The sequence below is a fragment of the Mesocricetus auratus genome, unplaced genomic scaffold (genome assembly GCF_017639785.1).
Source record: "Mesocricetus auratus isolate SY011 unplaced genomic scaffold, BCM_Maur_2.0 Super-Scaffold_4256, whole genome shotgun sequence".
NCBI lineage: Eukaryota > Metazoa > Chordata > Mammalia > Rodentia > Cricetidae > Mesocricetus > Mesocricetus auratus.
In genome coordinates, this window is record NW_024429182.1 from 114590051 (window position 1) to 114617842 (window position 27792).

At 44.5% G+C, this 27792-nt stretch overlaps 1 protein-coding gene across 5 annotated transcripts in view; it reads right to left on the reverse strand.

The window, feature by feature from the left end:
* Adamtsl3 (ADAMTS like 3) overlaps window positions 1-27792 on the reverse strand; it is a 287836-nt gene that overhangs the window by 240455 nt on the left and 19589 nt on the right. For all 5 annotated transcript variants that reach the window (XR_005870063.1, XM_040729194.1, XM_040729180.1 and 2 more), the window contains exon 3: window positions 2073-2192. Coding sequence is in view for 4 of the 5 variants with exons in the window: in XM_040729194.1 (XP_040585128.1) it covers window positions 2073-2192 (120 nt within the window). In the remaining variant the exon portion in view is untranslated. The remainder of the gene's footprint in view (window positions 1-2072; window positions 2193-27792) is intronic.

The following is a 27792-nucleotide window of genomic DNA, read 5'->3' on the forward strand; positions in this document are numbered from 1 at the left end:
TTAATTCTGCAACAGCCTCACAGTTTGGAGGATATAGAGATCTGGGCAATAAGCTCCCCAGTCTGCCCCCTCCGCTCCAGGCTCTTGTTTGTACCAGCCTGCCACACTGGGTCAGACTTCAAGTCCGCATTCTAACCAACAGCTCAGTCCAGGTTCAGCCAGTGCTAGACCTGATCCTACTCCCTGTAGCTGCATCTCACATGTACCATATCAATAAAGAAAGACTTTCAAGAGTTGATCCTCCTAAGGGATGCCTTCCTAGATCCCCCACGCCAACAACTGGATGTTGGCCTTTGACCACACAGTTAAAGACAAGACAGCTGGTCTCAAAACATCAGCCGTGCCCCTCCCTGCCTTGTGTGCCATGACAAGGTGGTCATGACCAGTTCTTCATCTTTCCTTGGGCCTCTAGGTGCCAGAGCTACCCAGATCCCCATGTGGGTTTAAATCTCTACTCCCTGTTTTCTTCCACTGTCTCTGGAACCCAGTATTCATCTATAAGCCTCTGCATTTTGCAACGCTGACATTCTAGGTCACAATTTGAAGATGATCCTAAAGACCTGTCTAATATTAACTGTTAACACTGTGAATTGAAACTGAAAGGGAATCACGGCTGTAAGTGTCCAGCTTCCACATCATAGCCAAGCATCGTTCGATTCTCTGGTTAGCCTTTGTGAAGTGATTTCATGTGCACATGCACACACACACACAGAGGCACATGCACAGGCATGCACACATGCACACATTGTCTTTTAAAGTCTAAGAAATGGACTTAGACTTAAATTAAGATGCTGGTGCTCCTGAAAGAAGTTGTGGGGAGCACAGAGGTCCATGAACTCACAGACAAGCACTAGGGAAACCAGGAATGTTAAACATACATGATTGTCTCTTCAAGGGAGAGATGCATATTCTGTTTTCCATCCAGAAGGCTGGAAATTGAGGTGGCAAATAGCCTGGTGATCTGTGCTATCTGTAGGACCTGGCCATACCATGTTTCCACATGCAGGACAAGAGGAGGCTAATAGTCTGTATGCCCAAGAGCTCCCCCAAATTCCCACAACCAGGACTGGAGGTGGCTAATAGGCCAGATGACCTCTACACTATTTGTATGACCTACTTAACACCCAATCTTCCCCTAGGCTCCTAAGATAGCAAATGTATCCTATCTCTGTTTCTAGAACCCATTTTCTTGGAAGAAGAGACATGTACTTTGAGAAGCATTTCAATGTAATTATGTTTCCTTGTGCACACAGGATTGTGTTACACCAGGAAACTTTTTTCCAAATTGTACTATCTTAAATATGCCTAAAACAAACTGCCTGGTGTCCGACTCTAGAAGCTTGAACCAACACAGGTTTGAGTCGTGTTGAACCGGGTTTCCTTCCTGTCTCACATGGACCATTACCCTACTGGCCCTGACACTTGCAGAGACCCCAAGTGAAAGCTAAGGGGACAAAGAAGCAAGTCTATACACACAGTCAGACTCCTCTGATATAAATCTCTCTGGGAGAATAAATTTAGTATAGCCAAAACATTGCTTCTGAGAGAAAACTAAGAGTCATTGTTAAGCCAGTGTTCTGGGCAGAGCTGAAGTGCACACAGGGCAGGAAGTCATTGCAGCCAGCGGCCTCAGACCCTGACAAGGTTTCAAGGCCTGTTATAGTAGTACTGCTCAGAGAAGCACAATGTTGGATTGTGTAGACACTGTGTGTGCAATGTGTATCTATGTGTGCACCTGTGCTCCTGGGAAGGCCAGAGGACACTGTTTGTCCTCCTCCATCACTTTCTAGCTTATTCCCTTTAGACAGTCTCCCACAGAATCTGGAGCTCAGGTTTCACCTTCTTGGCTGACAGCCAACAAGCCTCACTGGCCAGACTGTCCAGTTCGGGGCTTCCAGACACATATAACCATGCATGACTTTTTGTGTGGATGCTGCTGACCGGAACTCAAGTTCTTATGCTTGAAGTGCAGGCAAGCTCTCCTCCACACCGAGCCTCTCCCCAGACCTTTGCCGGCATTTCTGGGGTAGAAAAGGCAAAGCCCATGACGGGTATTTTGGTAGTGTCCTTACCTGGTCATCATAGCGATACGTAAGGAACTGTTCCCCTGTGGTGTCTTCAAGGAAGCTTCCTTGAGGAGACAATGCAAACTCGGGAAGGAAGTAGGCTCCAGGAGACTTCTCTGCTGTGGCCTGAAAAAGGGGGTTACTTGGTCACAAATAATACACTGGGAAGGAACTTCTAAGAGACAGAGTCCAAAAAGACCCCCTTACTACAAACACTCTCCTCCCAAAAAGAGAGAAGTGGCCTCAGAACAAGGAGCAAGACAAGACACATCAGTCATCAATTCTGGGACACATGCCCCTTTCTCCTCCTCCTCCCTCTGTGCTCCACCTTCCAGCAATAGAGGCATATAACAATTACTTGCTCATGTTTTATGACTGCAAATCCGTTGCTTCCAGGACTTTCTTTTCCTTTAAAAGAAAATTTGTCTTATTTTTACGTACGTGCCTCCTGTCACACTATATGAATGTGTGTCACGTATATATAGGTGCCCATGCCTGTCTGTCTGCGTGAATGTATGTTACATCTATGTAGGTACTCCAGAGCCTATGTGTCTGCTACTCCATGTGCATGTAGGCGCCTCAGGAGGCCAGGAGAGTGTGTCAGATGCCCTGAAGAGGGAGTAGCAGGCAGTCGTCAAGCCTGTTACTGACATGGAGACTGGAGCTGTCTCTGGAACAGCAAACACTCTTAACTGCTGCTCCATCTCTCCAACCCCCGAGAATTAATTTTCTTTCATTCTTTCACTCCTTCTTTCTTTATTGCCTTCCTTTATTCCATCTTTTTCTTTTTTATGTGAAAGACAGGAGAAGTTCCCCAACATTGCAAGCAGGATGTGTGTTCATTACAGGAACTTTAGAAAATGCAGACTTGCCATAAAAGATAGCAAAAGGTTACCCACAATCCCTGCAAACCATAATAATGACTTTTAATTATTTTACCATATTTCCATTGAAGCTTCTTTTTCTTTTATCATACAACTTTGTGTGTTTTCATAAAGACCCATGCTTAAATAACCCTGTCAAAAGTTTATTTGTTCACGGGTTTAAGGCCCCATTTTTGCCTTGGGAAACTTGCCCACTTTACTTTCTCAAACACATTCCCAGATATGACACTGCTCACAGCAGTCTGGGATAGGTAGGTGGGTGGGTGGGTGGATGGATGGATGGATGGATGGGTGGATGGATGGATGGACGGACGGACAGACAGACAGACAGACAGACAGACAGACAGACAGACAGATTTGCATGCAGCTCACTGTTCTAAAGCACCAATGCAATGGCCGGGGTCTTCAAGAGTCAATGCATCTCCTGTGGAATATGCCTCAGATAAGATGAGCCTGGATTCACTTCCATTATGCCACCCAGTGCATACTGGCAGAACCAGCAAAGAGCTGCTGAAGGGTGTGGAACACTGAGAACCTCTGGCTTGATTCAGCCAAGAAGGGCACTGGCAAATGAAACAACATTCCCCATGTTTGGTCTAATTCACTCAACACATTAAAACAATGACCAGATACACCTGGACTGGAACCACACCCCCTGTGTGGGGAGGAGTAGTATGAAATAGAGGAGACCACAGGAGTTACTGCAGAGAAACTGCTTTCTGAGACAGAACAGTAGGAGACAGAACTGTAGGAGAAAAAAAAAACTCTCCTGACAGCTCTGTTGACCCAGGAGTCACCTTCCCACAGAGCAGTGCAAACTTTGATTACAGGAGGATCAGGGACTGGGGCTGGAGCTCATTGATGAAATGGTGCCTGGTTTGCACCAAACCCTGGGTTTGATCCCCAGCACCAAATAAACCGGGTTCCGTGGTAAACATCTGTAATCCTGGCAGGATCAGAAGTTCAAAGATATTCTTGGCTATATAGCTAAATCAATCACCTTTATTTGAACAATAAACTTTGAAAAGAAAAATAAGCACACAATAATTTAGTCAGGAGACATAGAAAAGATAACTCTACTAAACTGGACAGCACCAGACAAAAAGAGCTAGCTGTAAGATTTTCTTTATCAATTTCATTTTAAGTGAAAATTAAACTGTTATAAGAGATCTAACACCACATCCTGGTTTACTTTCTACTGCTGTGATAAAACATTCTGACCAAAGTCAGCTTGGAGAAGAAAACACTGAGTGTCAAGTTGGAAAACAAGAACAAAAATATCAACTAACACAATAGTAGCTACTTTTTATTAAATTTTAATTATTTTGTGGGTGCATATGAGTTAGCATGCATGTACCACACCACGAATATGGAGGTCAGAGGACAACATTTTGGAATTGGTACTCTTTTGGGTCTTGGGGATGTAACTCGGTTGTCAGCCTTGGCAAATAGATTGTTGCCCACTGGGCCTTCCCTCCAACATCTCATCTGTTTCCATTACCTTCTGAACTCACAAAAGCAGGGTTCTGAAAGTCAGAAGAGCCCTTAGATGTCATCTAAGCCCAAACCCTTACTTTACAAATGGATAAGAAAAGGCTCCGCATGTACATTCTCGCGAAGCCAGGCCTAAGCTACAGTTGGAACATCTTCAGTCTTGGGCAAAGCATGGAGAGACCCATTCAGTTGACCATTCAGTCAATACAGTCAGGACCTCTCAATGCCTGACACAGTTCTTAGCGCTGTGAACACCATGAGAAACATGGTGGTTCAAGTCCCTACTATCACGCAGGTTATCTTTTAATGGAGAAGATACATTACAAAAATAAGAGAACAAACAAAAAAAATTAAAGTTGTGTGATAAAAGAAATACCCAGGGTGATATGACAATAAATAAAAAACCAGCAATGCATGCCTGCAAAGATGGTATTTGTCTACTTCCTAAGAGGGAGAGAGAGGGAGAGAGAGAGAGAGAGAGAGAGACAGAGACAGAGACAGAGACAGAGACAGAGAGACAGAGAGAGAGGGAGGGAGGGAGGGAGAGAGAGAGAGAGAGAGAGAGAGAGAGAGAGAGAATGTAAAAAAAGCAAGGATACATAATTTGGTTAGATAAAGAGCAGTACTCAAATCCCTCACTTGGAAAGGAAGTCAGTGGACTTGGGGTACAGAGAGGAGGACAGTGTGACTGGATGCAGTATGGACCAGGAGGAATGGGGCATGCGATGGAGATTGGGAGGAAGGAACATTCAAGCTATTAAAGCCTCGCAGGCCACCAGCAAAGGGGTGGAGAACCATGAGTGAGCATTTGAACACTGACTGGTCTGTGTATAATGGGACAGAGGAGGCAAAGTAAACTCATAAAGACTAACTAGAAGCTGTGGTTACAAACCCAAGCAAGAAATTGTGTTTTCTTGGGCTGGAATTGCCCCTTCAATAAGAAGGAGCCAGCCACGAATGCTGAAAAGGAAGGGATCAGGGCATGAACAGTCCAGGATCTCCACGCTTTCCTCTCCCTCCCCCTCATCACTGCTGCAGGGTTTGGCTTGACCAGCTAGCTACCTGTAAAGGAACTCAGTGGTGGGTGGTCCTGAGGCAAGAACATCTGTAGGAAAGAATGATCTGAAATGCCCATGCAGAGAGCCTAAGGTTGGTACTGCATATGCAAGACTAGAACTCAGAAAAGAGATTTAGAAGCAAACAAAAGACATTTAAATTATTCAGCAACTAAAGTACAAAAGGAGGTAAAAAACAATACTAGATCACAGGAGGATTGCACATCAAGGAGGGTCTTCAGCCATCTTCCATGTCACCAAGAAGTTGAGGAAGACAGGACTGGAGAAGCATCCACTGAATCTGGGACCTAGGAGGTCCCTGTTGACTTGACAAGAGCAGTTACTGCTCAGTGTCAGGGGCAGTTGCACTGGATGTAAGGAGTGGCCTAGACTAGAGAAAATGGACACCATTAAGAGAGACTTAGATGGGGCACATCGAGGGCAACGTGGTATAACAGGTTTTAAAGTTTTTAAAGGCAAGATTTGGGGAATGCTTGCTTGTTTTCTGAAATAATCCAGTAGTAAGAGTGAAAAAAGAGAGAAGAGGTGACTGCAGGAGTGAAGACCTTAGGAAGTGTCCACCCTGCACTGGAGAGAGTGCTCATTAGTCAGGGCACTTTGTAAGCACACAAGGCTAACCAGTCTCCATGCATATATTGAAGGGACACTAGCCCACTTGAACATGTAGTTCTGGCAAGCCTTGACCTTCTCCCCCATTCCCTCTGCCATGCTAAAAACCATTAGACTACATTCCTAAAGCTAGCCACTAAGGTCTATTCCTATATTTGGCTACTTCTTCCTCCTGAGACTAACTACAGCAATCAGAAGTCCCCTCAACTAAATTTAAACACCTCATCCTAACATGGGGTTTCTCCCTTTACCTTTATAAATCATTTGTCTGTGGGCGACATCTGTCTCCTCTCTTATCTATCCAGAAGAAGTTCATTGTCCCTTCAGGACAAATACCCCTGTTCCCTTTCCCTTTTCCCCTTCTCCCCTGTCCTCTATCTCCTTTACAAGGGCATCCTAGCCCATTCTAACACAGACCCTTTTTCTCTTCTTAAAAATTACACCTGCAAGGTCATTTGCTGCTGGGTTTTGTTGTTGTTGTTTTGGTTTGTTTTTTTCAGAGCCAGAAAGCAGCCACTTTAACTTTTCTTCCCCACTTAATAAAGGATCTCTGCGAAAATAGGTGTTTAGTGTGGTTTGTGCCTTATCCGGGGTCTGGAAGGGAGCCTCTACTGTGTGGGAATCTCCTGCATATATGATACATGCACACAAACATAAATACATATGTGCATCATATATTCATATGTGCATGTATGCACAAATAAACACATACACACATACATGTGCTCATGCATAGACACATTTCATTACAAAGAATGAATTTTAATATGTGACAAATTACAGTGCACAATATCAGGCTGAATTGTCGAAGCCTTAGTATATGCTACAATCAGCAGCCATGTTCAACTCAACAGCACTCTTTGTTGACTTTCAGAGTCTAGGGAAGAATTTTTAATGTTCAAATGCATTATTTTCTAGTTCATGACAGAAAATAATCATTATTGTGTCATATTAACAGTAGTTAGTAGTCGTTGTATGATAAATACAGGAAAGTTTTGTACATCCGTGTTAAATGTAAGAGTGCATTACTTGCTTATTTCTCTCCAAGTAGAACAGACGATTAGAATGACCAATGATGACACAGAATGATTCTGTTGTTTTGCAGGTGATTTGCCTCTGATTTGGGGAACTTAACTTATATACAAACATCATGACTTTGTTATAAAGAAAATTGTCTATCATTGAGTGTGTGGATTCATTAATGTACCATTTTTATTAAAATAAAAATTTATACAATATATTCTCAACAGGGTTTTCCCTCTCCACCTCTTCCCAAATCTACCCAATTCTACACCCTTTCCTTCTCTCTCCCTTTAAAAAGCAAAGTAAACACATAAAAAAAGCTCACAAAACCAAAAAATCAAAAACCATAATATACAAGCAAAATACCAATAACGACAAACAAAATTATCTCAAACAAAGCAGCATGAGACAAAAGTCTACAACCATCTCTTTGAGTAGGTTTTGTGTTGGCCATCTGTTGTTGGGCATGGGACTTGCTCTCAGGCGTGTTAACACACCAGAGTAAGACTAATTTGGAGAAAACTATTTTTTTCTTTGCAGGCAGGTGTCAATTGTGGGTAGATTTTTTTTTGGTTAGGGATGGGAGCCCATGTCTACTTCCACCTCTGAGTACTGGGACCCCATCTGGTGTGAGATCAAAACAGGAAAAAATATACCTTGCAGGTTAAGAGTTCTGTTTGCAGTTAAGACTAAATTCCTGATGGTCCTATGTCTGTTTGACCATCTCCACATGTGGGTGGGAGATACATGGGCAGAAATACTTTAGGATGCAAGCTTGCCCCGACTGGATGTAGGTGGGAGGTATGTGGGCAGGAAAAACATCAAAATTTATGCTTGCTCCTGATTGGACCTGATGGGAAATGCCATGAACCATGGGGGTTTGCCTCTTTAAGCCATGGCAAATAGTACTTGTGACCATTTCCTGGGAACCCAGAGATGGACCTGGCCAGAGAGTCTATCAACCTGGCCAGTATTTAATTAAAGCTTGCTTCAAAACTAGCTTTAAATTGTGGTAGTGGTCTTTTTCTCAACTGGTGGGATTAGCACTGGCTCGAACCAGTGCAGGTCTTGTTTGTGCAGCCACGGTCTCTGTGAGCTCATTTGTGCATCCGTTGTCTCTGGAGAACATGACCATTCCCCCTGGCTCTCACACACCACCTCCCCTCAGGGCTCAAGGAGTTGATCAGAAGAGGAAACACAAATGTGTTTTTTAAAGACAAGAGGGTAGAAAAAAAGACACTCACGTTTCTGAGAATCTACTATGAGCTAGGATTTGTATTTTTTTTAAAGTCTCACTAGGCATGATGGTGCACACCTTTAATCCTAGCAGTAGGGAGCAGAGGCAGGAATATCTGTGAGTTCCAGACCAGCCTGATCTACATAATAAGTTCCAGGCCTGCCAGAGCTGCATAATGAAACCATCTCAAACTTTAAAAAGTAAAAAGTTCTGGGTTTTGTCCTCTCCGCTACCCTGTGAGTAGGCGTCATTAGCCTGTGTCTCATAAGAAGCAGTGCCGCTTACCAAGTGACAAAAAGACCCCAGTACCCAAGGAAAAGTCACCTCTATTCCATCTTGCTTCCTCCCTGGCCATTGTTGCTCGAGCTTAGATTGGTTTCATGAGCTACCAAAATATTAGATAAAGAGATCCTGCTTTTTTAACTAGGAAAAGATTGCAGCACATTCTCTTGGGATGTTCCAAAAGAGATAAGGACATACTGTCATTCACATCGTGATGACAGTAAGAAAGATGGGTTTTATGCCCTCAGGAAACAGCTCCTCTGCTTCTGCCTCAGAGATCCAAGGGTGGATTGATTGCTCAGCATCCTGGAGGCCAGTTGAGCTGCATCTCTGTATGTGTAACAAGTTCTCAGGAAAGCTGGGTCATCCTTTAGGAAGATGGTCTGGTCCACTCAAGGCTTAAGAAGGCTCATGCCTCTGACATTTCCACCCAGAAGGGAGGTGACTACTTAACTATCAGAGAAACTCTAAGCATGTGCTTCTTGTGGGATGAGGAGACCAAAGAGGTCAGGGCATCCAAGCAGCGAGAGTTGGAGGCAAGGCCAGGGAGAGAGGCCAGATAGGAAGTGTGAGAGCTTCCCAGGGCGTAGAGCCAGGGCCAGAGAAAGGAGCTGCCAAAATGCATCATCCGCACCAGCCACTGTCCACAGCTGCTGAGTCACCAGGGACAGAGGCAAGAGAAATCCAGATGAGCTCCAGGGACTATGAATGTGGGACTTCGGCATACAGCTGGGTCCCCACCCCCACCCCATCTGAAAGCTGTAACTGTTACAGAAAGAAATACATACAGACCAACAAGAGCTAGAACACCATTGTAAGCCTCTACCCTACCCTGTAAAGGACCGAGACAGGTTTTGAATATTGTAAAATCGTGAAAAGATATACATTCGATCTGTGACCACATTTTCTAACACAGGACTCCTAAGACTGTGATAAATTTAGGGGTTATAGAAGACACATCTTCTGATGCCCCAACTCTAGGTGGGCTCTTGGATGACCTCAAGTAGGAGGGCTATCTCGATCCTGGGTTCTCCAAGAAGGTGGGCTGAGCAAGCCATGGGAAGCAAGTCAGTAAAGAGCACCCTCCATGGACTCTGCATCAGCTCCTGCGTCTGGGGTCCTGCCCTGTTTGAGTTCCTGTCCTGATTTCTTTCAATGATGAACAGTAAACCAAATAAACCCTTTCCTCCCCAACTTGTTTTTGGTCATGGTGTTTCATCACAGCAATGGAAACTCTCACTAAGACAGAGCTGGTTGGGACCAGTCCTGTGGTAAGATGACTGACCCTTCCATCTCATTCTAGCCACTGAGGAATGGGGAGAAACTGAAGGTACAGAAGACACCAGAGATATCATTAATTATGCTCACATAATGAAATCTCCATTAGAAACTCAGAACAGGGCTCAGGGGGCTTCTGGATTGGAACCCTCTTCTCCTTGCCCTTAGGATGATCTTTGACTTTCCCCCCAGTTCCTCCTCCTCTGACTGTTAACTTGTATCCATAATCGTATTCTTTCTTGTGTATTTACTTATTTGGCTTGTTTGTTCGAGAGAGGACCTGGTGTTGTAACCCCAGCTGGTCCAGAACTTGCTTTATAGATCAGGCTGGCCTCAAACTTGTGGCGATACTCCCGCCTGTATCCCAATATCCCAGTACCCCCAGATCCCAGTGTTAGGATTACATTCGCATGCCATCAAGCTTGATACTTAATTTAATTCTTGATTTAAAAAAATAAGATTGATAAACACAAAGGAAACATTTCCATGAGCCACTCTATCCAATTAACAAACTCAAGGAGTATTCGATTAGAGGGAGTCTGGGTCACTGCCAGCTTGGACATGTGACACTTGTCACTAGTGTCAGATGTGATCTTGGAGAGCAGTTTTGCAGGACTGAACCCTTAACCTAGTATGTCTGTTGATACCTTCAGAAAGACAGCCCCAGAATTAAGCAGAGGACACCCAGCTGGTGCCTGCTGGAGAAGTGGTGTGTAGGACTTATACCCTCATGCTTTTTAATACCAGCAATACTACGTTGACTTAAGAGCAGAGTAGGAAAAAATCACTGTGGGTGGATTTTTGTTTTCTGTCTTTTGGGATGATGTCCTAGGAAGAGAGAACTGTGGAAGAGAAGAGGGTATTCCTATCACAGAAAACAGGACCTAAAGCCCCTCCCAAATCAAGCAGTCGGCAGTTAATGAGAACACAGTGTGATTGCCACTGAAATTCAGCAAGCCAGTTTGAACATTGCTGGCTCAGTCTGAGCCCTGTAGGTGGGATACTCAACTCTCTCCAGAGTGTAAGCTCAGCCAAGCACCACATCCCACACTTACAGAGCCACGGTTCACGGTGAAGGCCCCCAAGTCTTTTTCCCATGGGCTGCTGTTGAACCATATGAAGCCATGTCCCTGCACTCTGGGCTGAGACTGGATGTCCAGCTTCCTGTTGTTCGCATCCTCTTTCCATCTGGCTCGTCATCCCAGCCTGTCAGGATTGTTTTGAATCCCAGCTCCATCTGTGTATATGCATCGCTTTCTCCTCATTTCACTTCCGCCCAAATGTGAGGCATGCTCTCCATCAGCGTCCTTGTCACCAGCACACAGCCTGAGCAGGCGCAGGCTGACGCCTGGACCTTTGCCTGTCTCCAGGCCACAAAGAGTCTGCCCTGGTATAGTCTCCTCACTTCATGTCTCCAGGATGGCAGTTGGTGAAGCAAGAACTATGCTGGAGACCAAGGTGGCAGCTGGGGGCTGGGGGGTGGGGATTATAAGCTAGATGGAAGAACTGAGATTCCATCATTTCCAAGTATGACTGGAGCAAGACTGAATGCCAAGAATACAAAGCCTGAGCCACAACTGCTGAACTCTGCCTGTGATGCTAGGGTTTCAAAGTTCCTGTCAGGGACAGTGTGCACAGGTAGGCCAGTTTTTTAACCATAGCAACCATACTCTACAGGGGAGACATCTTCTTCTGGATGGAGAGGACACCCCTGCAGGTGGAGTCCTCCTAAATAATGGCATGCCACAAATTCACTAGTGTGCAGGGACAGCAGGGAGAATCCTAGGCTCACATCCAGAATCAAGTCAGCAAGGACCACTCTCTGGGGACCTCGGCCATTGAGCCTCCTGGTAAGAATAGCACATGGGACTTTACAGTTTGTACTTTTTAAGGCCCAGGAAGAATAATTAAAGTGGCTAACAGTACTCAAACTCAGTACTACATCTTTCTTCCAGAAACCACAATGTGCATCTTGTTTCTTAAGCCTGCAATAAAGATGAGAAAAAGAAACCTTCCAGATAATTTTGGTTTTTAATCAGGATTTCATCATCCAGAGATATTTAAATATTTGGTGTCTGAAACTTCCCGATGACATATAAAACACACTTGCTTTGGCAATGTGGAGCCTGACAGAAGGGGTTTTCTTTTTTTCTGATGTTTTACAAATTAACTCTAGGACCAGGCATGGTGACACATGCCTGTACCCTAGCACTTGAGAAACTGAGGCAGGAGGATCTGAGTTTGAGGCCATCCTGGATTACATAGCAAAACCCTGTATCAAATACAAAAATTAATTAGGAATTTAGTATTGCAATTCTCTATTTACCATCAAGGAATTGTGTGTCTCCCAGTGCAGAGAACGCTGAACTATGAGGCCTAATGTCTTGAACATCTAGATACAACCTCAGCCAAAATACTGGTTTTACATTTGAGCTTCTTTCTAAGTCATGTGTTTAAAAGAAGCGTGAGTAGCAAAGCAAGCAGGGAAGGGCCAGCTGGGTGATCCAGAGAGAAGGTTCCAGAAATGTAAGTATTTCACAGTAAGACTCCAGCAAATTGTAATTTAGATCTAAATGCCATTCACCACATCCACACTTCTCCCCTCCCCCCACCACACACACACACACACACACACACACACACACACACTTCATCAGCCCTGACAACCAGAGCTCCAGCAGTCAATGGAAAGATCTTGCTGAAACACATGGTGCCTTTCAGTTTCCTGAGAGAAGAGAAGTTGAAAACAGAGTCTTCCAACCCTGCTCAACAAAGCAACGTCTGGAGGCATCACCATCCCTGACTTCAAGCTCTATTATAGAGTTATAGTCCTGAAAACAGTTTGGTATTGGCACAAAAACAGACAGGTAGAACAATGGAATCTAATTGAAAACCCTGAGATTAATCCACAAACCTATGAACACCTGATTTTCGACAAAAAAGCTAAAATTATACAATGGAAAAAAGATAGCATCTTCAACAAATGGTGCTGGCATAACTGGATATTGGCATGTAGAAGACTGCAGATAGATCCATGTCTATCACCATGCACAAAACTTAAGTCTAAATGGATCAAAGACCTCAACATAAATCCAGCCACACTGAACTTGTTAGAAGAGAAAGTGGGAGGTACCCTTGAATGAATTGGTACAGGAGACAGCTTCCTGAACATAACACCAGTAGCAAAAACACTGAGATAGACAATTAATAAATGGGACCTCCTGAAACTGAGAAGCTTCTTTAAGGCAAAGGACACAGTCAGCAAGACAAAAAGGCACCCCCACAGATTGGGAAAAGATAGTCACTACCCCCACATCTGACAGAGGGCTGATCTCCAAAATTTACAAAGAACTCAAGAAGCAAGTCTCCAAAACACCAAAGGATCCAATTAAAAAGTGGGGGGACTGAACTGAATAGAGAATTCTCAATAGAGTAGTATAAAATGGCTGAGAGACACTTGAGAAAGTGCTCAACATCATTAGCCATTAGGGAACTCTGAGATATCATCTTACTCCTGTCAGAATGGCTAAAATAAAAAACACCAATGACAGTTTGTGCTGGAGAGGATGTGGTGAAAGGGGAACACTCCTCCACTGCTGGTGGGAGTGTCAACTCATACAGCCACTATGGAAATAAGTATGGAGATTTCTCAGGAAAATGGGACTCAGTCTACCACAAGACCCAGCAATTCCACTCTTAGGTGTATACCCAAAAGATGCCCATTCACACAACAAGGATGTCTGTTCCACTATGTTCATAGCAGCATTATATATAATAGCTAGATCCTGGAAGCAACCTAGATGGCCCACAACTGAAGAGTGGATAGAGAAAATGTGGTACATTTACACAGTGGAGTATTACTCAGTGGAAAAAAACAATGGAATCTTGAAATTTGCAGGCAAATGGAAGGCACTAGAGGAAACCATACTGAGTGAGGTAACCCAGACACAAAAAGACAAACATGGTATGTACTCACTCATATATGGATTTTAGACATGAATCAGGGGAACATCAGCCTACAATCCCAGTGCCAGTGAGTCTGTAAACCAGGGAGGTTCCCAAAAGAGATGCATGATACTTCAGAGAAGTGGAATGGAGCAAGATCTTCTGAGCAGATTAGGAACATTGGGGGAGGGGAAAGGGAACCAGGAAAAAGAGAGGGAGATAAGAGGAGGGGAGAAGAAGACATGGGGGAGCAGAAAGTTTGAGTCGAGGTAAGAATAGAGGAGAGCAGGATGAGAGATACCATAATAGATGGAGTCATTATAGGCTTGAGGAGAGAGCTGACACTAGTGAGATTTCCAGAGATCTACAAGGTAACTCCAACTGGCAAACTAAGCAATAGTGGAGAGACTACATTAAATGCCCCTCCTTGATGATATGGTTGATGACTACCTTATATTCCATCCTAGAACCTTCATCCAGTGACTGATGGAAGCAGAGACAGATACCCATAGCTAAACACTGAACTGAACTCCTGGAACCTAGTGACAGAGATGGAGGAGTGATGAGCAAAGGGGTCAAGACCATGATGGTGAAACCCACAAAGACAGCTGACTGGATAAGGGGGAGCTCTTGAATCCCAGAATGATGGCTGAGAGGCCAACAGGGTACTGTCCCAGACTCCATGAATGTAGTGTCAGTGAGGAGGCCACAGAAATCACTGGGGCCTTGGGTAGTAGATCAGTGTTTACCATGGTGTATGAATGGTCTTTGGGAGCCCATTCCAAATAGAGGGATACTCTCTCAGCCTGGACACATGGGGAAGGGCCTAGGTCCTGCCCTGGATGAAATGACAGACTTTAGAGATCTCCCCAAGGAGGGCCTCACCCTCCCTGGGGCATGATGTGGGATGGGGTGGGGGGCTGAGGAGGCTGGTGGAGGGACAAGGGAGGAGGGGTGGGAGAGGGAGCTGGGATTGACATGTGAAGCATTCATGTTTCTAATTTAAATAAAAACATATATTGAAAGAAAAAAAAAGAAAACGGGGTCTTCTCACTCCACGGCCTAGCTGAGAGTCTTCAGTGCCTAGCACCAGGCTTCATACATGCTTCTCTGACAACATAGCTCTTTCCCAGAAGCCAACCCAAGCTGCTGCCGCCCCAGCACAGAGCCCATGCAGCAGCCATGGTCTGCATGCTCCCTCTGCTGCGAGAGGCCCTGACTGAACAGAGAAATGGCATAGCACGAGGATTATTTTAAGACTCACCCGGTACTCCAAAATGAAAGCCTCCCTGGCAACACACAGCCCCCGGTCCTTTTTCCTGGGGTCTACCCCCCAAAATCTTAATGAAGAGTCTGCTTTTCAAGCCCTTGAAGTAAGCGGACCCTTTTAGAAACAGCTATTTGCAAAAGGTAACAAGGAAATCGGTCTGCCTTAAAATACCTCAGGAAACTGAACGTGGCAGTTGGTGAGCAGGGCTCCTTCACTGAAGAAATACCTCAGGTGTGAGATCTAGACACTAAAATCCTGGTTCCACTTTTCCTCTTTCTCCAGTCACCGGAGAGAGGGAGACAACAACCTCTGCCCAGTAAGTCTGTGAAAAAGGGCATGAGGTAGGGGTGAGAGAATGCTGAGAAGGAGTGAGGGAACCGGGGGTCCGTTAGTTCTAGAGCTAGAATCACTGCCACACCCTGACAAGCAACAAGAGTTCTGTGCTGAGGTGAAACACTACCTGGATCTAAGCAGGAATTCCATGCCTGTGCTGAAGGAGACCACTCTACAGGCCCTGGAAGGAATTCTGTGTGAAGAGAAACCACTCTATAGGCCCTAGAAGGAATGGTAAATTGAGGAGGAACTGTATATATGTCCCGACATGAATTCCATGCTGAAGGAAAACATTTGCTCTTGGTCCTGGAATCTACACTTTGACCCTAAAGTGAAACTTGTAATTTCCCACAACCTCTTTACCACAGACACTCCTCCCTATCTTTCTGGGAGAGGCAAGGCATCTTTGCCTTTTAAGTAAAGTGCAAATAACTTATTTTATTAAAGTTCCAAAAGGAAGGACTATCTAAGTAAATCTAAGGCCTGTTACATCATTTAATCAATATATGTGCATTATAACTTCAAATGGTATCTCATACCCGCAATTCCAGCACTTGGGATGCTAAGACAGGAGGATAAGTATGAGTCTGAGGCCAGCATGAGCTGCTACAGAATGAGACTTCATCTCACAAGACAAAAGTAAACAAACATTAAGTATCCAGCAGAGTTTCTAACACTGACATTTAGGCAATTAACAACACAAACAAGAATCGCAGTCCCTAAGGAGTTCAGAGTCTAATCGGCAGAGAAGCCAAATGCCTGTGAAGTCATACAGGAAAGGAAATGTTAAGGCACAGAATGCCAATGGCAGTTGCACATAGAGTGGTCAAGGCCAGGGTAGGTGGAAGTCCCTAGGGATATCACCTTTTTGTCTGAATCACCAAACTAAAAGGTATATCCTGCCATCTCCCTTGGTGACCCCAGTGTGCCCAGGCTCTGTGGGAACCTAGCCAGGCCCGTGCAGCTCCACAGCATCGGGATACCCTGACAAGGTTCACTCTCCTGCTCCTCACGCCTTCTGCCTGCTCTCTTCAGCTACTGGTCACATCTGCTGTTCCTCTGCCTGGTGAACCACAGCCTGGTGCTGGTCAACCCTCATGACACCATCATAGCATGTGCAGGTAAGGCATGCCAACCACTTCCTTGAAAACTGAGTAATCACCCACACACGGTACTCTTCGTTGCCAACATGAGTGACCATTACTGTCATGCAAGCCTGCACATAACCCTCTACATGAATCCATATTCATTCAGTAGCCCCCCCAAAAGAAAATAGCATTGTAACTATTCTCTTTGGCAATGAGACACCTCCCAACCTGACAACATCCAGAACCCCTGGGGACATATTCATATTTTTTCTGGGCCTTCCTCAGCCCTACAGCTTTATTGCTTTCAGGAAACAACACGTCTATGTGGCTGAGACCATGCAAGCTTTCAAAATGAAGCTAGCCTCCCAAAAGAAGAGAAAGACAGAAACCGGCTGTTTGCACATAGTCTAAAAATCCCTTATATTCACCATAAGCTGGTTTGTTTTTCTAAGTGTTCAAGGCAGGAAGCAGGAACCACCAAAGCTGGATGCTCAGGCCTTCCAGGGAATTCTTAAGCAAACATGATGAAGGGAGATAATGATTTAGACTCGGGGTGTCTGTGCTGCTCCGAGTGTAAACGGCAACAGTCTATGTCTTGTGAACCTCAAAAATCTTGAAGTTTAGCATAAATTAGAAAGGACTTTTTAAAGCTAAAATGGGATGCTTTCATAATAAGATACAAACATCCACCTTTGTAGCCCAATGGTCAGAAAGCTACATTGGGGCTGAAATTAACAATGTACTCCATCCTTGGTTAAAAGGATGTTACATTATATATTCTGTTTGGCAAAAAAGGGGGGGTGAAGCATGCTAACTATTGTCCTTAATCAAATTATATGTTAAAGAGTAATACACATCACTAAATTTAAATTGTATAATTTTTAACTTCTTAATAATATAATTAAGTTTCTTTTGTGTCTTTGAAACAGAATCATACTATGCTGTATTTGTTTTGATGTGAAATTGTCACTTAATTTCAAAGCCCAAATAAACACTGCAGTCATTCAAGTCTAGGTCCAGATATATGAAAAGTCACATTCATAAACTAGACCCATGTGGAGTTAGTAGACACCTGCTGCCATTAGTGATGGGAACTCAGGTTCACAAAGGGCCAGAGTGGCAAGCTACCTCTGCAAGAAAGTAAGCATATGGATCGACACTCATCAGTTCATATCCCCAGGACTTTTTCCAACATCACTAAACAAGGAAAACAAAGCCAGGCAGACTCTACAGCACCCCAGGCAAGGCAGGCAGGCAAGCAAGAAGATGGAGGAGAGCAATGTTTCTTTACTGTGCTTTTTAATTACTAAAGTAATATTGTGCCAATTTTTTAAAATCCGTTGAAGAAAAACCAAACAAAATAAAAAGAAAACCTATGGTGCCTTTTCATGAGGCACTGCATTTTCTCTAACCAAAATCATGCCCAGGAGAGAAATACATAAAGATCCTCTCCGTGTCAAAGGGCTCTGAGATGCAGCCACACCAGGGTCAATGACAGAAAGAATGAAGTTAACTTCTAGACAAGGAGGCGAAGTGGAAGAGCTCCTGGGTTGTTTGTCCTTGCTGTCTCCACGATAGTTTTGTTTTCACAGGGAGGCAGCTTGCGTATTTTGAACAATTGTATGTCCTCTTAAGATCTCTGGCTTCTATAGCACAAAGAGAGATGCTCTCTCAGCCTGGACTCTTAGGGGAGTGCCTTGACCCTACCAAGAGTAAAATGACAGACTCTAGATATCCCCTATGTGGAAGGATTTGGCAATAGGGTGGGAGGGAGGGGGGCAAGGGGAGTGCGGGAAGAGGGGAGGGAGAGGGAACTGGGATTGACATGTAAAACAAGCTATTTAAAATTAAAATAAAAAAAGAAATAAAAGAAGTAATAAAAATTTAAAAAAAAAGAACTTGAACAAGCAAAAAAAAAAAAAAAAAAAAAAAGATCTCTGGCTTCTCAGCCGAGTGGTGGTGGCGCATGCCTTTAATCCCAGCACTCTGGAGGCAGAGGCAGGCGGACCTCTGTGAGTTCGAGGCTGGGCTAGACCGACAGCCTCGAAAACAATACAGAGAAACCCTGTCTCATAAAAACCAAAGTTAAAAAAAAAGATCTCTGGCTTCTCTTTGGTAAAATAGACGGAAAGCTGTTGCACTTCCCACAGTTACTGTGCCTCTATAACTCACACGGGAGAGCTCCTTCAGCCAAGTGGGGCCATGCAGATGATCAGTGCTATGCTTATTGAGACCTTAGAGTTCCAAAAGCAAGTTTTTAATTTGTGAGTTAATGCAAGCATGCACGGAGTACTTTCCATCACAAACGCTGTGCTGTCCGTGAGAGCAAACACCACACGCCATGCGCTCAGACTGCTCGCCATCTGGGATTCAGTGCGGAATGAGAGCCAAGCAAACAGTAGATTAGGAAGTTATGTGACACAAGTCATTCCACAGAGGAAAAGACAGGTCAATTCAGTGTCACCTGAGGATGTCACAGAGGCAGTGGCCACTAAGGAGAGATGTAAAGGACAAGCAGAAATCACCCAGAAAAGCAGAGAGCAAATGGAGAAACAGAATCTTATCAAAAGCATGAGCGAAGGTAGGAAGGAGTCTGAGAGAATAGGGCAAGCTGGATGAATGGAGCCCAGCCCTGCATAGCTGGAGCACCTTCCTGCATAGCTGGAGCACCTTCCTGCATAGCTGGAGCACCTTCCTGCATAGCTGGAGCACCTTCCTGCATAGCCGGAGCACAGCCCTGCATAGCTGGAGCACCTTCCTGCATAGCTGGAGCACCTTCCTGCATAGCTGGAGCACAGCCCTGCATAGCTGGAGCACCTTCCTGCATAGCTGGAGCACAGCCCTGCATAGCTGGAGCACCTTCCTGCATAGCTGGAGCACCTTCCTGCATAGCTGGAGCACAGCCCTGCATAGCTGGAGCACCTTCCTGCATAGCTGGAGCACCTTCCTGCATAGCCGGAGCACAGCCCTGCATAGCTGGAGCACCTTCCTGCATAGCTGGAGCACCTTCCTGCATAGCTGGAGCACCTTCCTGCATAGCTGGAGCACCTTCCTGCATAGCTGGAGCACCTTCCTGCATAGCTGGAGCACAGCCCTGCATAGCTGGAGCACCTTCCTGCATAGCTGGAGCACAGCCCTGCATAGCTGGAGCACAGCCCTGCATAGCTGGAGCACCTTCCTGCATAGCTGGAGCACAGCCCTGCATAGCTGGAGCACCTTCCTGCATAGCTGGAGCACCTTCCTGCATAGCTGGAGCACCTTCCTGCATAGCTGGAGCACCTTCCTGCATAGCTGGAGCACAGCCCTGCATAGCTGGAGCACCTTCCTGCATAGCTGGAGCACCTTCCTGCATAGCTGGAGCACCTTCCTGCATAGCTGGAGCACCTTCCTGCATAGCTGGAGCACCTTCCTGCATAGCTGGAGCACAGCCCTGCATAGCTGGAGCACCTTCCTGCATAGCTGGAGCACAGCCCTGCATAGCTGGAGCACCTTCCTGCATAGCTGGAGCACAGCCTTGCATAGCTGGAGCACCTTCCTGCATAGCTGGAGCACCTTCCTGCATAGCTGGAGCACCTTCCTGCATAGCTGGAGCACAGCCTTGCATAGCTGGAGCACCTTCCTGCATAGCTGGAGCACAGCCCTGCATAGCTGCAGCACAGGGTAAGAGGAGTGGGGAGAAGAGGACATGGCGAACCATCAGGATCCTGAAGAGGAGTAGACAGCAGGTCATGAAATCCATGTTCTCCTTAAGAAGATGGGGGGCATTAAGAAGTGTGACAGAGGCAGGGAAATAAGCTAAGGGACCAGTAATACTCAGGGGTGACATTGTGGCACCAACAACTGAGAGAGGGAAATTAGCCATAATGAAATAATATCTCAGAACACAGGGTTTGAAAAAAATTATCCCACTCTGTATGTCATATTGGGAAAACTGGAAATAAAAAATGACCAGGAAGGAAGGAAGGAAGGAAGGAAGGAAGGAAGGAAGGAAGGAAGGAAGGAAGGAAGGCAAGCAGGAATACTTCCCAAGAAGTAAAAACAAAAAAGAGTCATGTGGGTTTTAGAGTGAGCACCCCAAAGCCTTCAAAATATAAATAATTCCCATCTTTAAAAACTCCTTTCAGAACAGAGTAAAAAGTAAAGAACACCCAGTTATTCACTTTGTGACTTTATCAGAATCTTGCTAACAAAACCAGACACAAGTGACACAAGAATGAAAATCACGTATCAATCATACTCTTAGGAGGAAGAATTGAATCAAATGAATCAAACACTATAAAAAGAAGCCCTGGATGGCAGGATAGACCAGTGCGCTGTGGTGTGTCCATAACCCAGAGAGCAACAGAACAGTAAAAGTGAATGAGCTCAGCTTCACACGTCACTAGAGATAAAACTGAAAACCACAACACTGAGCAGGGCTGACGCAGTATGATTTCATGTGTATAGAATCCAAAACAGGATAACACCAAATAATTTATTAGTATAAACACACACAAGTGGCTAAACTCTAATGACAAGCAAAGGAATTATGACACAGCCTTTACCTTTTGCTATGGTTACTTCAAAACAGAGAAGGATGCAGTAGGAAAAGAGCACTGACTCCAAGGCTGACAACACGCCACTTAATGACCCATGGAGGGCACTTGAGCGAGCATTAGCTCATGGTCCCCCAGCCGCCTTGCATATGGCTGTACAGGTTGGGCACTCCACAAATGCATATGGTCACGCTGTGGTTTGATACGCAGTGCTCCCCACAGGCTCCTGTGTTTGAACACTCGGTCCCCAGGTGATGGTGCTCTTTGGGAAGCTTGTGGAGTCTTTAGAGGTGGAGCCTTGCTGGAGGAAGTGTGTCCCTGGAGGCGGGATTTGAGGTTTGATAGCCTGGTCCCGTTTCCCATTCACTGTTCACTTTCACTTGCAGACTGGGAGCAGTGTGGCAGGCTGGCCTCACTATCCTGCTGCCAAGAACTTCCCCACCATGATGAGGTGCTCTGGACCCGCCAGCCAGAGCAAACCCTTTTAAACCAATAAGTTGTTTTTGCTAGAGTATTTTACCACAGCAAAAGAAAAGTAATGACTGTTGCCTTCCTTTAAACATGGTAACACATAAATTATTTTGTGAATATAAATATGCATAGTAAAATGTTTTAACTGGGATTATATGTGTGTGCATTTTAATTTAATATTAGATAGACAAAGTCCTTTTGGGGAAATGGCAGATTAGTCAACAAATTCTTTTAACACAATAGGCAAAAATTGGGGAAATGAGTGAACACAGGTCTTTCCTATGTCTGTGTACCAAAAATCAATTCCATGTGAGTAAAATATATATAAAAAGAGAGATGTGTGATAATTTCATCATTTTCTAGAATCAAGAACTATGAAAGAAGCGCTCACTGTCAATATAATAAATTCTTTTTCTACTGATTTTCTTTCTGGAATTTTTAAACATATTTGTGATCCCCCGGTTTAAAGTATTTACCTGATACATCTGACAGCTGATAATCTCATGAGAGGTTCTGTTTGAGTGGCTTTTTTCACATATGTGGCCATGTTTTTGAAGTGTGCTTGTGTGTCTCATAAGGCTTGGTTAAATCCGGAATAAATAATCCATTAAATAATATGCCAAGACACCTCTTCACAACTTCTTCATCTTCTTCCAGCCTAAATGTACGTCTCAGTCTGTACCTCTTCCTTACTGGCCCACAACCCACTGAGTCCTCTCCAACTTTCTGCTGATCCCTCTTTCTTCCCTGGTTGCCTCATCTCCAGCCATTTCTCTTTCTACTTCTGGGGTTCTAGAGTTTAACCCTTAGGTCTCCTACTCTGTCCTCTAGGTCTCTCAGCTTTTCCCTCCCACTTCCTACTCTGTGTATTTCCTTCAGCTCCTTTCCTGAATTTGCATTGCAAAAATCTCATTTTATTTTCAAGTGTGAGGGGGGTGTTAGGGATGTGGCAGAGTCTCCTTAGGTACAGGTTGTTTGTGGTTGTTATTTCCTCTGCCTGCACCTTGCCTGTAAGAGACATCTGACCCAGATGTGCACTTCCTAGACCTCCTTGAGTATAAACTCACAGGCTTCTTCGCTCATTGCTGTAACCAAATACCTGACAAGAAGCAACCTAAGGAAGCAAGTGTTCACTTTGGCTCACAGTTTAAAGGTCACAGTCCATCATAGCAGAGAATGCATGGTAGGGCAGCCCCGTTGCGGCCGACAGGTATGGCTAAGATTTCTCACTTCCCAACAAAACAGGAATCAGAGAAAACTGGCAGGAGATCAGACTGTCTTATAAAGCCTCAGAACCAAACCACTGTGACCCTCTTGCCTGGTGCAGATTCACTGAATTTCTACAACCTCCTCAAACAGAATTTCCAACTGAGAAACAAGTACTCAAACATTTGAGACTATGAGGGACCATTGCACAGAAGGGGATGTAGGGAATAGTTGGTTGTATTCTCAGCAAGGGGAGAGAGCAGGTAAGGAAATGAATATGCCCTCTCAGCCACACACAGCATCCACTAGGCACACCTGGCAATCAAGTATTCAGACTGTGACCAACCATTAAGATGAACTCAGGGCATAAAGAGAACACTTGATTTTCCAAACAACATGCAAAAAAGCAAAGAAACATAAATCATTTAGAGCTCCCACGCTAGTTACATGTTAAAATAACATTTAGATGCAGTGGAAACAATGAAATACAACACTGACATTGATTTCTGTCTGCTTGCCTGGACTTGTTTAATGCAGCTACTGTTACATTTATGGTGATATGTGTGGGCTGTGGTGCTATCTTGTCCTGAATAGCACTGCCCTATGGCTTCAGGAGTGGTTGCTGCTTCTCTGAAAGTTACAGAAGAAAAGAATCTCGATGATCTAAGAGGGAAGGGTCCACAATACTCCACTAACCAAGTTAAGGTTTGGGGTTCAAGACTGATAATTAATTTGGATTGTCAGTTTTATTAGATTGAGACACTCTGGTGCAAGGGTGTGCGTAAAGTACTTGCCACATAAACATGAAGTCCCAAGTTTGATTCCCAGTACCCACATAAAAGCTGGGTGTGGTGAGATGTACCTGTAATCCTAGCACTGGGGATGTAGAGGTAGGAGGATCCCTGTGGCTTGTGGACCAGTCAGCCTAGAAAATTAGTGAGCTCCAGGTTACTGAGAGATGTTGTTTCAAGACAGACAGACAGACAGATAGATAAAAATAAATGAAGTTGAGAGTGCATGAGAAAAACACTTCTGACCTCCACATATTTGAACACACATGATCTATCTCTTTGTCTCTCTCTGTATCTCTGTCTCTCTGTCTCTGTCTCTTTCTCTCTCTCTCTCTCTCTCTCTCTCTCTCACACACACACACACACACACACACACACACCATTAACAAGAAACAGTAAAACACCAGTGATGCACCTTTGAGTGTGTAAGCAGGGATGTTTCCAAAGAGAATTCACTAAGAGAAGATCTGCCCTGAATGTGAGAGGCACCATCCTGGAGACGGAGGTCCTGGACCAAATGTCAGCCCCCCCCTTTTCTCAGCTTCCGTTGCACCCAGATGAGAGCAGGCAGCGTTGTACAACTGCTGCCATGTCTCTCCACCATGACTGACTTTCCCCTCCAACCATGAGCCAAAATAAAGCTCTTCTCCCTCAAGCTGTTTCTTGTCATGTATTTCATCATAGCAATGGAAAGACTCGGCAAGTTTAAAAATAACCGGGAGGGAACCATGGTGAGGGGACTGGGGAAGAACTGGAGGAGAGGAAACAGGGGAAGGTTTTGATCAAATACACATCATACGAATGTATGAAATTTTCAAACAACAAAAACACTTTAACAAGTAGCCAATGCATAGACTGAACAAGTGATAGGAAAGAGGTTTCAGGAGAAATGAGTAAGCGCTCCAGGCTTACATGCCCTGCCCAGGGGCCAATCCCACTATACCTCACTACCAGATCAGACTGAAAATGACAACCAGTCTCATACCAGTGTGAAAGACTTATTGCAAGACATGACTGCAAAACAACATCCCAAGCCCCCAGTGGACCTGAACAACTATGTTATCCCATTCTCTGAACAGGACGCCAGAAGGCAACTCACCCAGCTGGACCAAGATGCAGCCTACTACATACAACATCTTCTATTTTGGAGGCTGCTAGCCAAGTGTAATTCAGTGTGATTATAGTTACATTTTATACCTAGATGATGTTTGACAGTTACTGCAAACCCGCCCTGTGCCTAGCAAGCCACTAGTCATAGCTGAAAACCGCCAGAGCCATCAGCTGTAGACGGAGGATCTGCAGTGAGTGAATCGCAAAACTCCTTCAGAGGAAACCAGTCCCTCGCCTTACTTAAAGGCGGATATGGTCTACAGGAAAGTGTCTAATTGTTCAGGAGAAGCAGTGTCGCTGCTCGAAAGGCCGCCTGCATCTACTCAGAGGTCCCTGACAGGTTGTAAGAGAGAGGCATCTGCTGCCTGGCTTAGCCAGAACCCTAGACTGTGAGGGGGAAGGGAGTAGAAGAGGCTGGAGGGAGGGAGCCCATCCTGGGATTCTATGTGTACTTGGAGAAGTCACAGAGAAAAGAGGCATCCTACTCCTGGAGTTCATTATGAGCAAGTGGGGAGGCACTGTCCACATTATCAGAGCCCATGGCATCCTTGCTCATAACTAGACATGCATCACGGCTCATGTGAACAGCTCCAGCAGCCCTGAGAGGTATTGAAAATCATCTTTAAATGAAGGCAGAAAACCCAAAGCCCCAGGGGAAAAGAGGTCTGAGTGCTATCTAATAAGAACCAGAGGCTGCCGGGAAGCCCATTCATTTCCTTTCCACAAAGCCACACAGGGTGCAGGATGAATGTGCTGGGGAAGAAGAAAAGACTAAACATTTAGAATGAAATATTGAGGAATAAGTATGGTATCAAGTTAATAAGGGAGGTTTTAAAATGACACACAAAAAGGCAAACTATGAAGGACAAGATGGGAAATCGCTCATGCCCTCATTCAGCAAACATTTTTGAGTATCTGCCGCATATCGCATGTTAGGTGCTTGGATATATCAGTGAACAACAGGGACTCAAAATCCCTGAAGACACTGGAGAAAGAAACTACACCAAAATCCAAGTGGATGCTTTTGTATACCATAAAATGTTCAAATATAGACTGTAATATGAGAAAAGACATAAAACCATGAAATGCTAGTTTCTTAATGTTGACTACTGATAAAAAAGGCTCAAAGAGCATTCACAGAACATAGAAGTCAAAAACCGCAAAGTAGCAATATGGAATGACAGAAACTTCACTAGCCACGGGAAATACAGATAATAACACTGGAAGGATGCCATCTTAGAACCATGAAATGGAAACATAAGACCTAATGATACTGTGTCAGGGACCATGTGGCTGTGATAATGGGACCTTTTATTTAGTAACTAGACCATAAACTGGTGTCAAAACTTTGCACATTTATATTTGTGATAACTAGTACAGTTTAATCATTTTGCCTGTCAATTCCACTCCTTAGATTAGGTCTTAGGGAGATTATGCATACAAAGATGTTCAGAATTGTCTGCAAAAGTAAATTAGAAAGAATTTAGTTGAGTAGGCTAAAAGGAAAATAAAAATAAGTATTGATGTCTTGTGCTGCAAAGTCTTATGCTACAGTGAAGAGATTATTTGAGGCAATATTTAATAATATGGGTGAGCGTCACTATGACTGAGCAAAAAAAAAGTCAAGTTGCAAATAACTTTCATGTAATTCCATGTGTTCTATAAGGTTTTAAAAGTACAAAACAGCTATACAGGTTTTTTCTGGGCATATAGCAAATGTTTAGAATTAAAGAACAGAATTTAAAAATCAGCATTTAAAATGATCTTATCCTCCAGGAAGCAAGATGGAAGGAAAGGAGATGATACAGAGCTTTGTGTGGACAGTGTTCTAGTTCTTAAGCTGAGAAGTGGAGCATAGGGTGTGGTGTACTGCTATTCGAACTGCTTTAATTATTTTTTATATGTATGAGCATTTTGCCCCTCTCTCTCTCTCTGTGTGTGTGTGTGTGTGTATGTGTGTGTGTGTATGTGTGTGTGTATCACATGTGTGTAGTGCCCACAGAGGCCAGTGTGTACGAATTCCTGGAACTGGGTGGTTGTGACTCATCATGTAGGTACTAAGAACCTGAACCCAGGGAACAGCTCAGCAATCTCTCCAGTGCCTGCTTTGATTCTTAAAAGAATTACATAATTATTCTGTTCACAATGAAAAGTTTTCATCATTTCCATAGTAAGCCAATTTTGCAAACTAAGGCAACATTTCAAAAGCATGGAGCAGCTATAAGGCATAAGCAAGGATGCTCAAAAGACAAAGCAATGCCTTTCCTGAAAAGTTGTGAGTTAGCGATTACTGCTTTGGATTTCAAACATACTATGAAACTCTTGAGGTGAACCATCAACATGAAATTTATAGCCAAGAATTTGTATTGGCTGAGATAGTACTGTATGACGTAGGAATTTTATGTAGTTTTCCTAAAAGCAGAATAAGAAACCCACTGAAATCACAGTAAACTGTTCTGGTCCGCTGAGCAAGTGCTGTAGGGCACAGAGGCACAGAGAGGACTGACAGCTCAACCTGAACTTCTTCCAGGAAGACAGTGAGTCACAAATGAATCCTGACTGTGCCCCAGGACCTGTGCTGGGTTGACGCCAGGGACCAAGAAAAAGGAGTGGAGAAGGAAAGTCAGACAACGAGGAAGAGAAGGAATTCCTGTGTACAGAATGAATACTGTGAGGTTAGCACTGTCAGTTTCCCAGGATCTGGAACCACCTGGGAGACACACCTCCAAGGATTTCTCTGAGAGATGATCTGGTGCCTGGGCAGGCCTGTGGGGCATTGTCTTAACTAGATTAACTGATGTGGACTGTCTTAGTCAGGGTTTCTATTGCTGTGAAGACACCAAGACCACGGCAACTCTTACAAATGAAAACATTTAAGTGGGGTGACTCCCTTACAGTTCAGAGGTTCAGTCTATTTATCATCATGATGGGGAGCATGGCAGCGTACAGGAAGACATGGTGCTGGTTACATCTTGATCAGAAGGCAACAGGAAATGGACTGTGACACTGAACAAATCTGGAGCAAAAGAAACCTCAAAGTCTTTCCCCACAGAGACACACTTCCTTCAACCAGGCCACACCTCCCAAGAGCTTA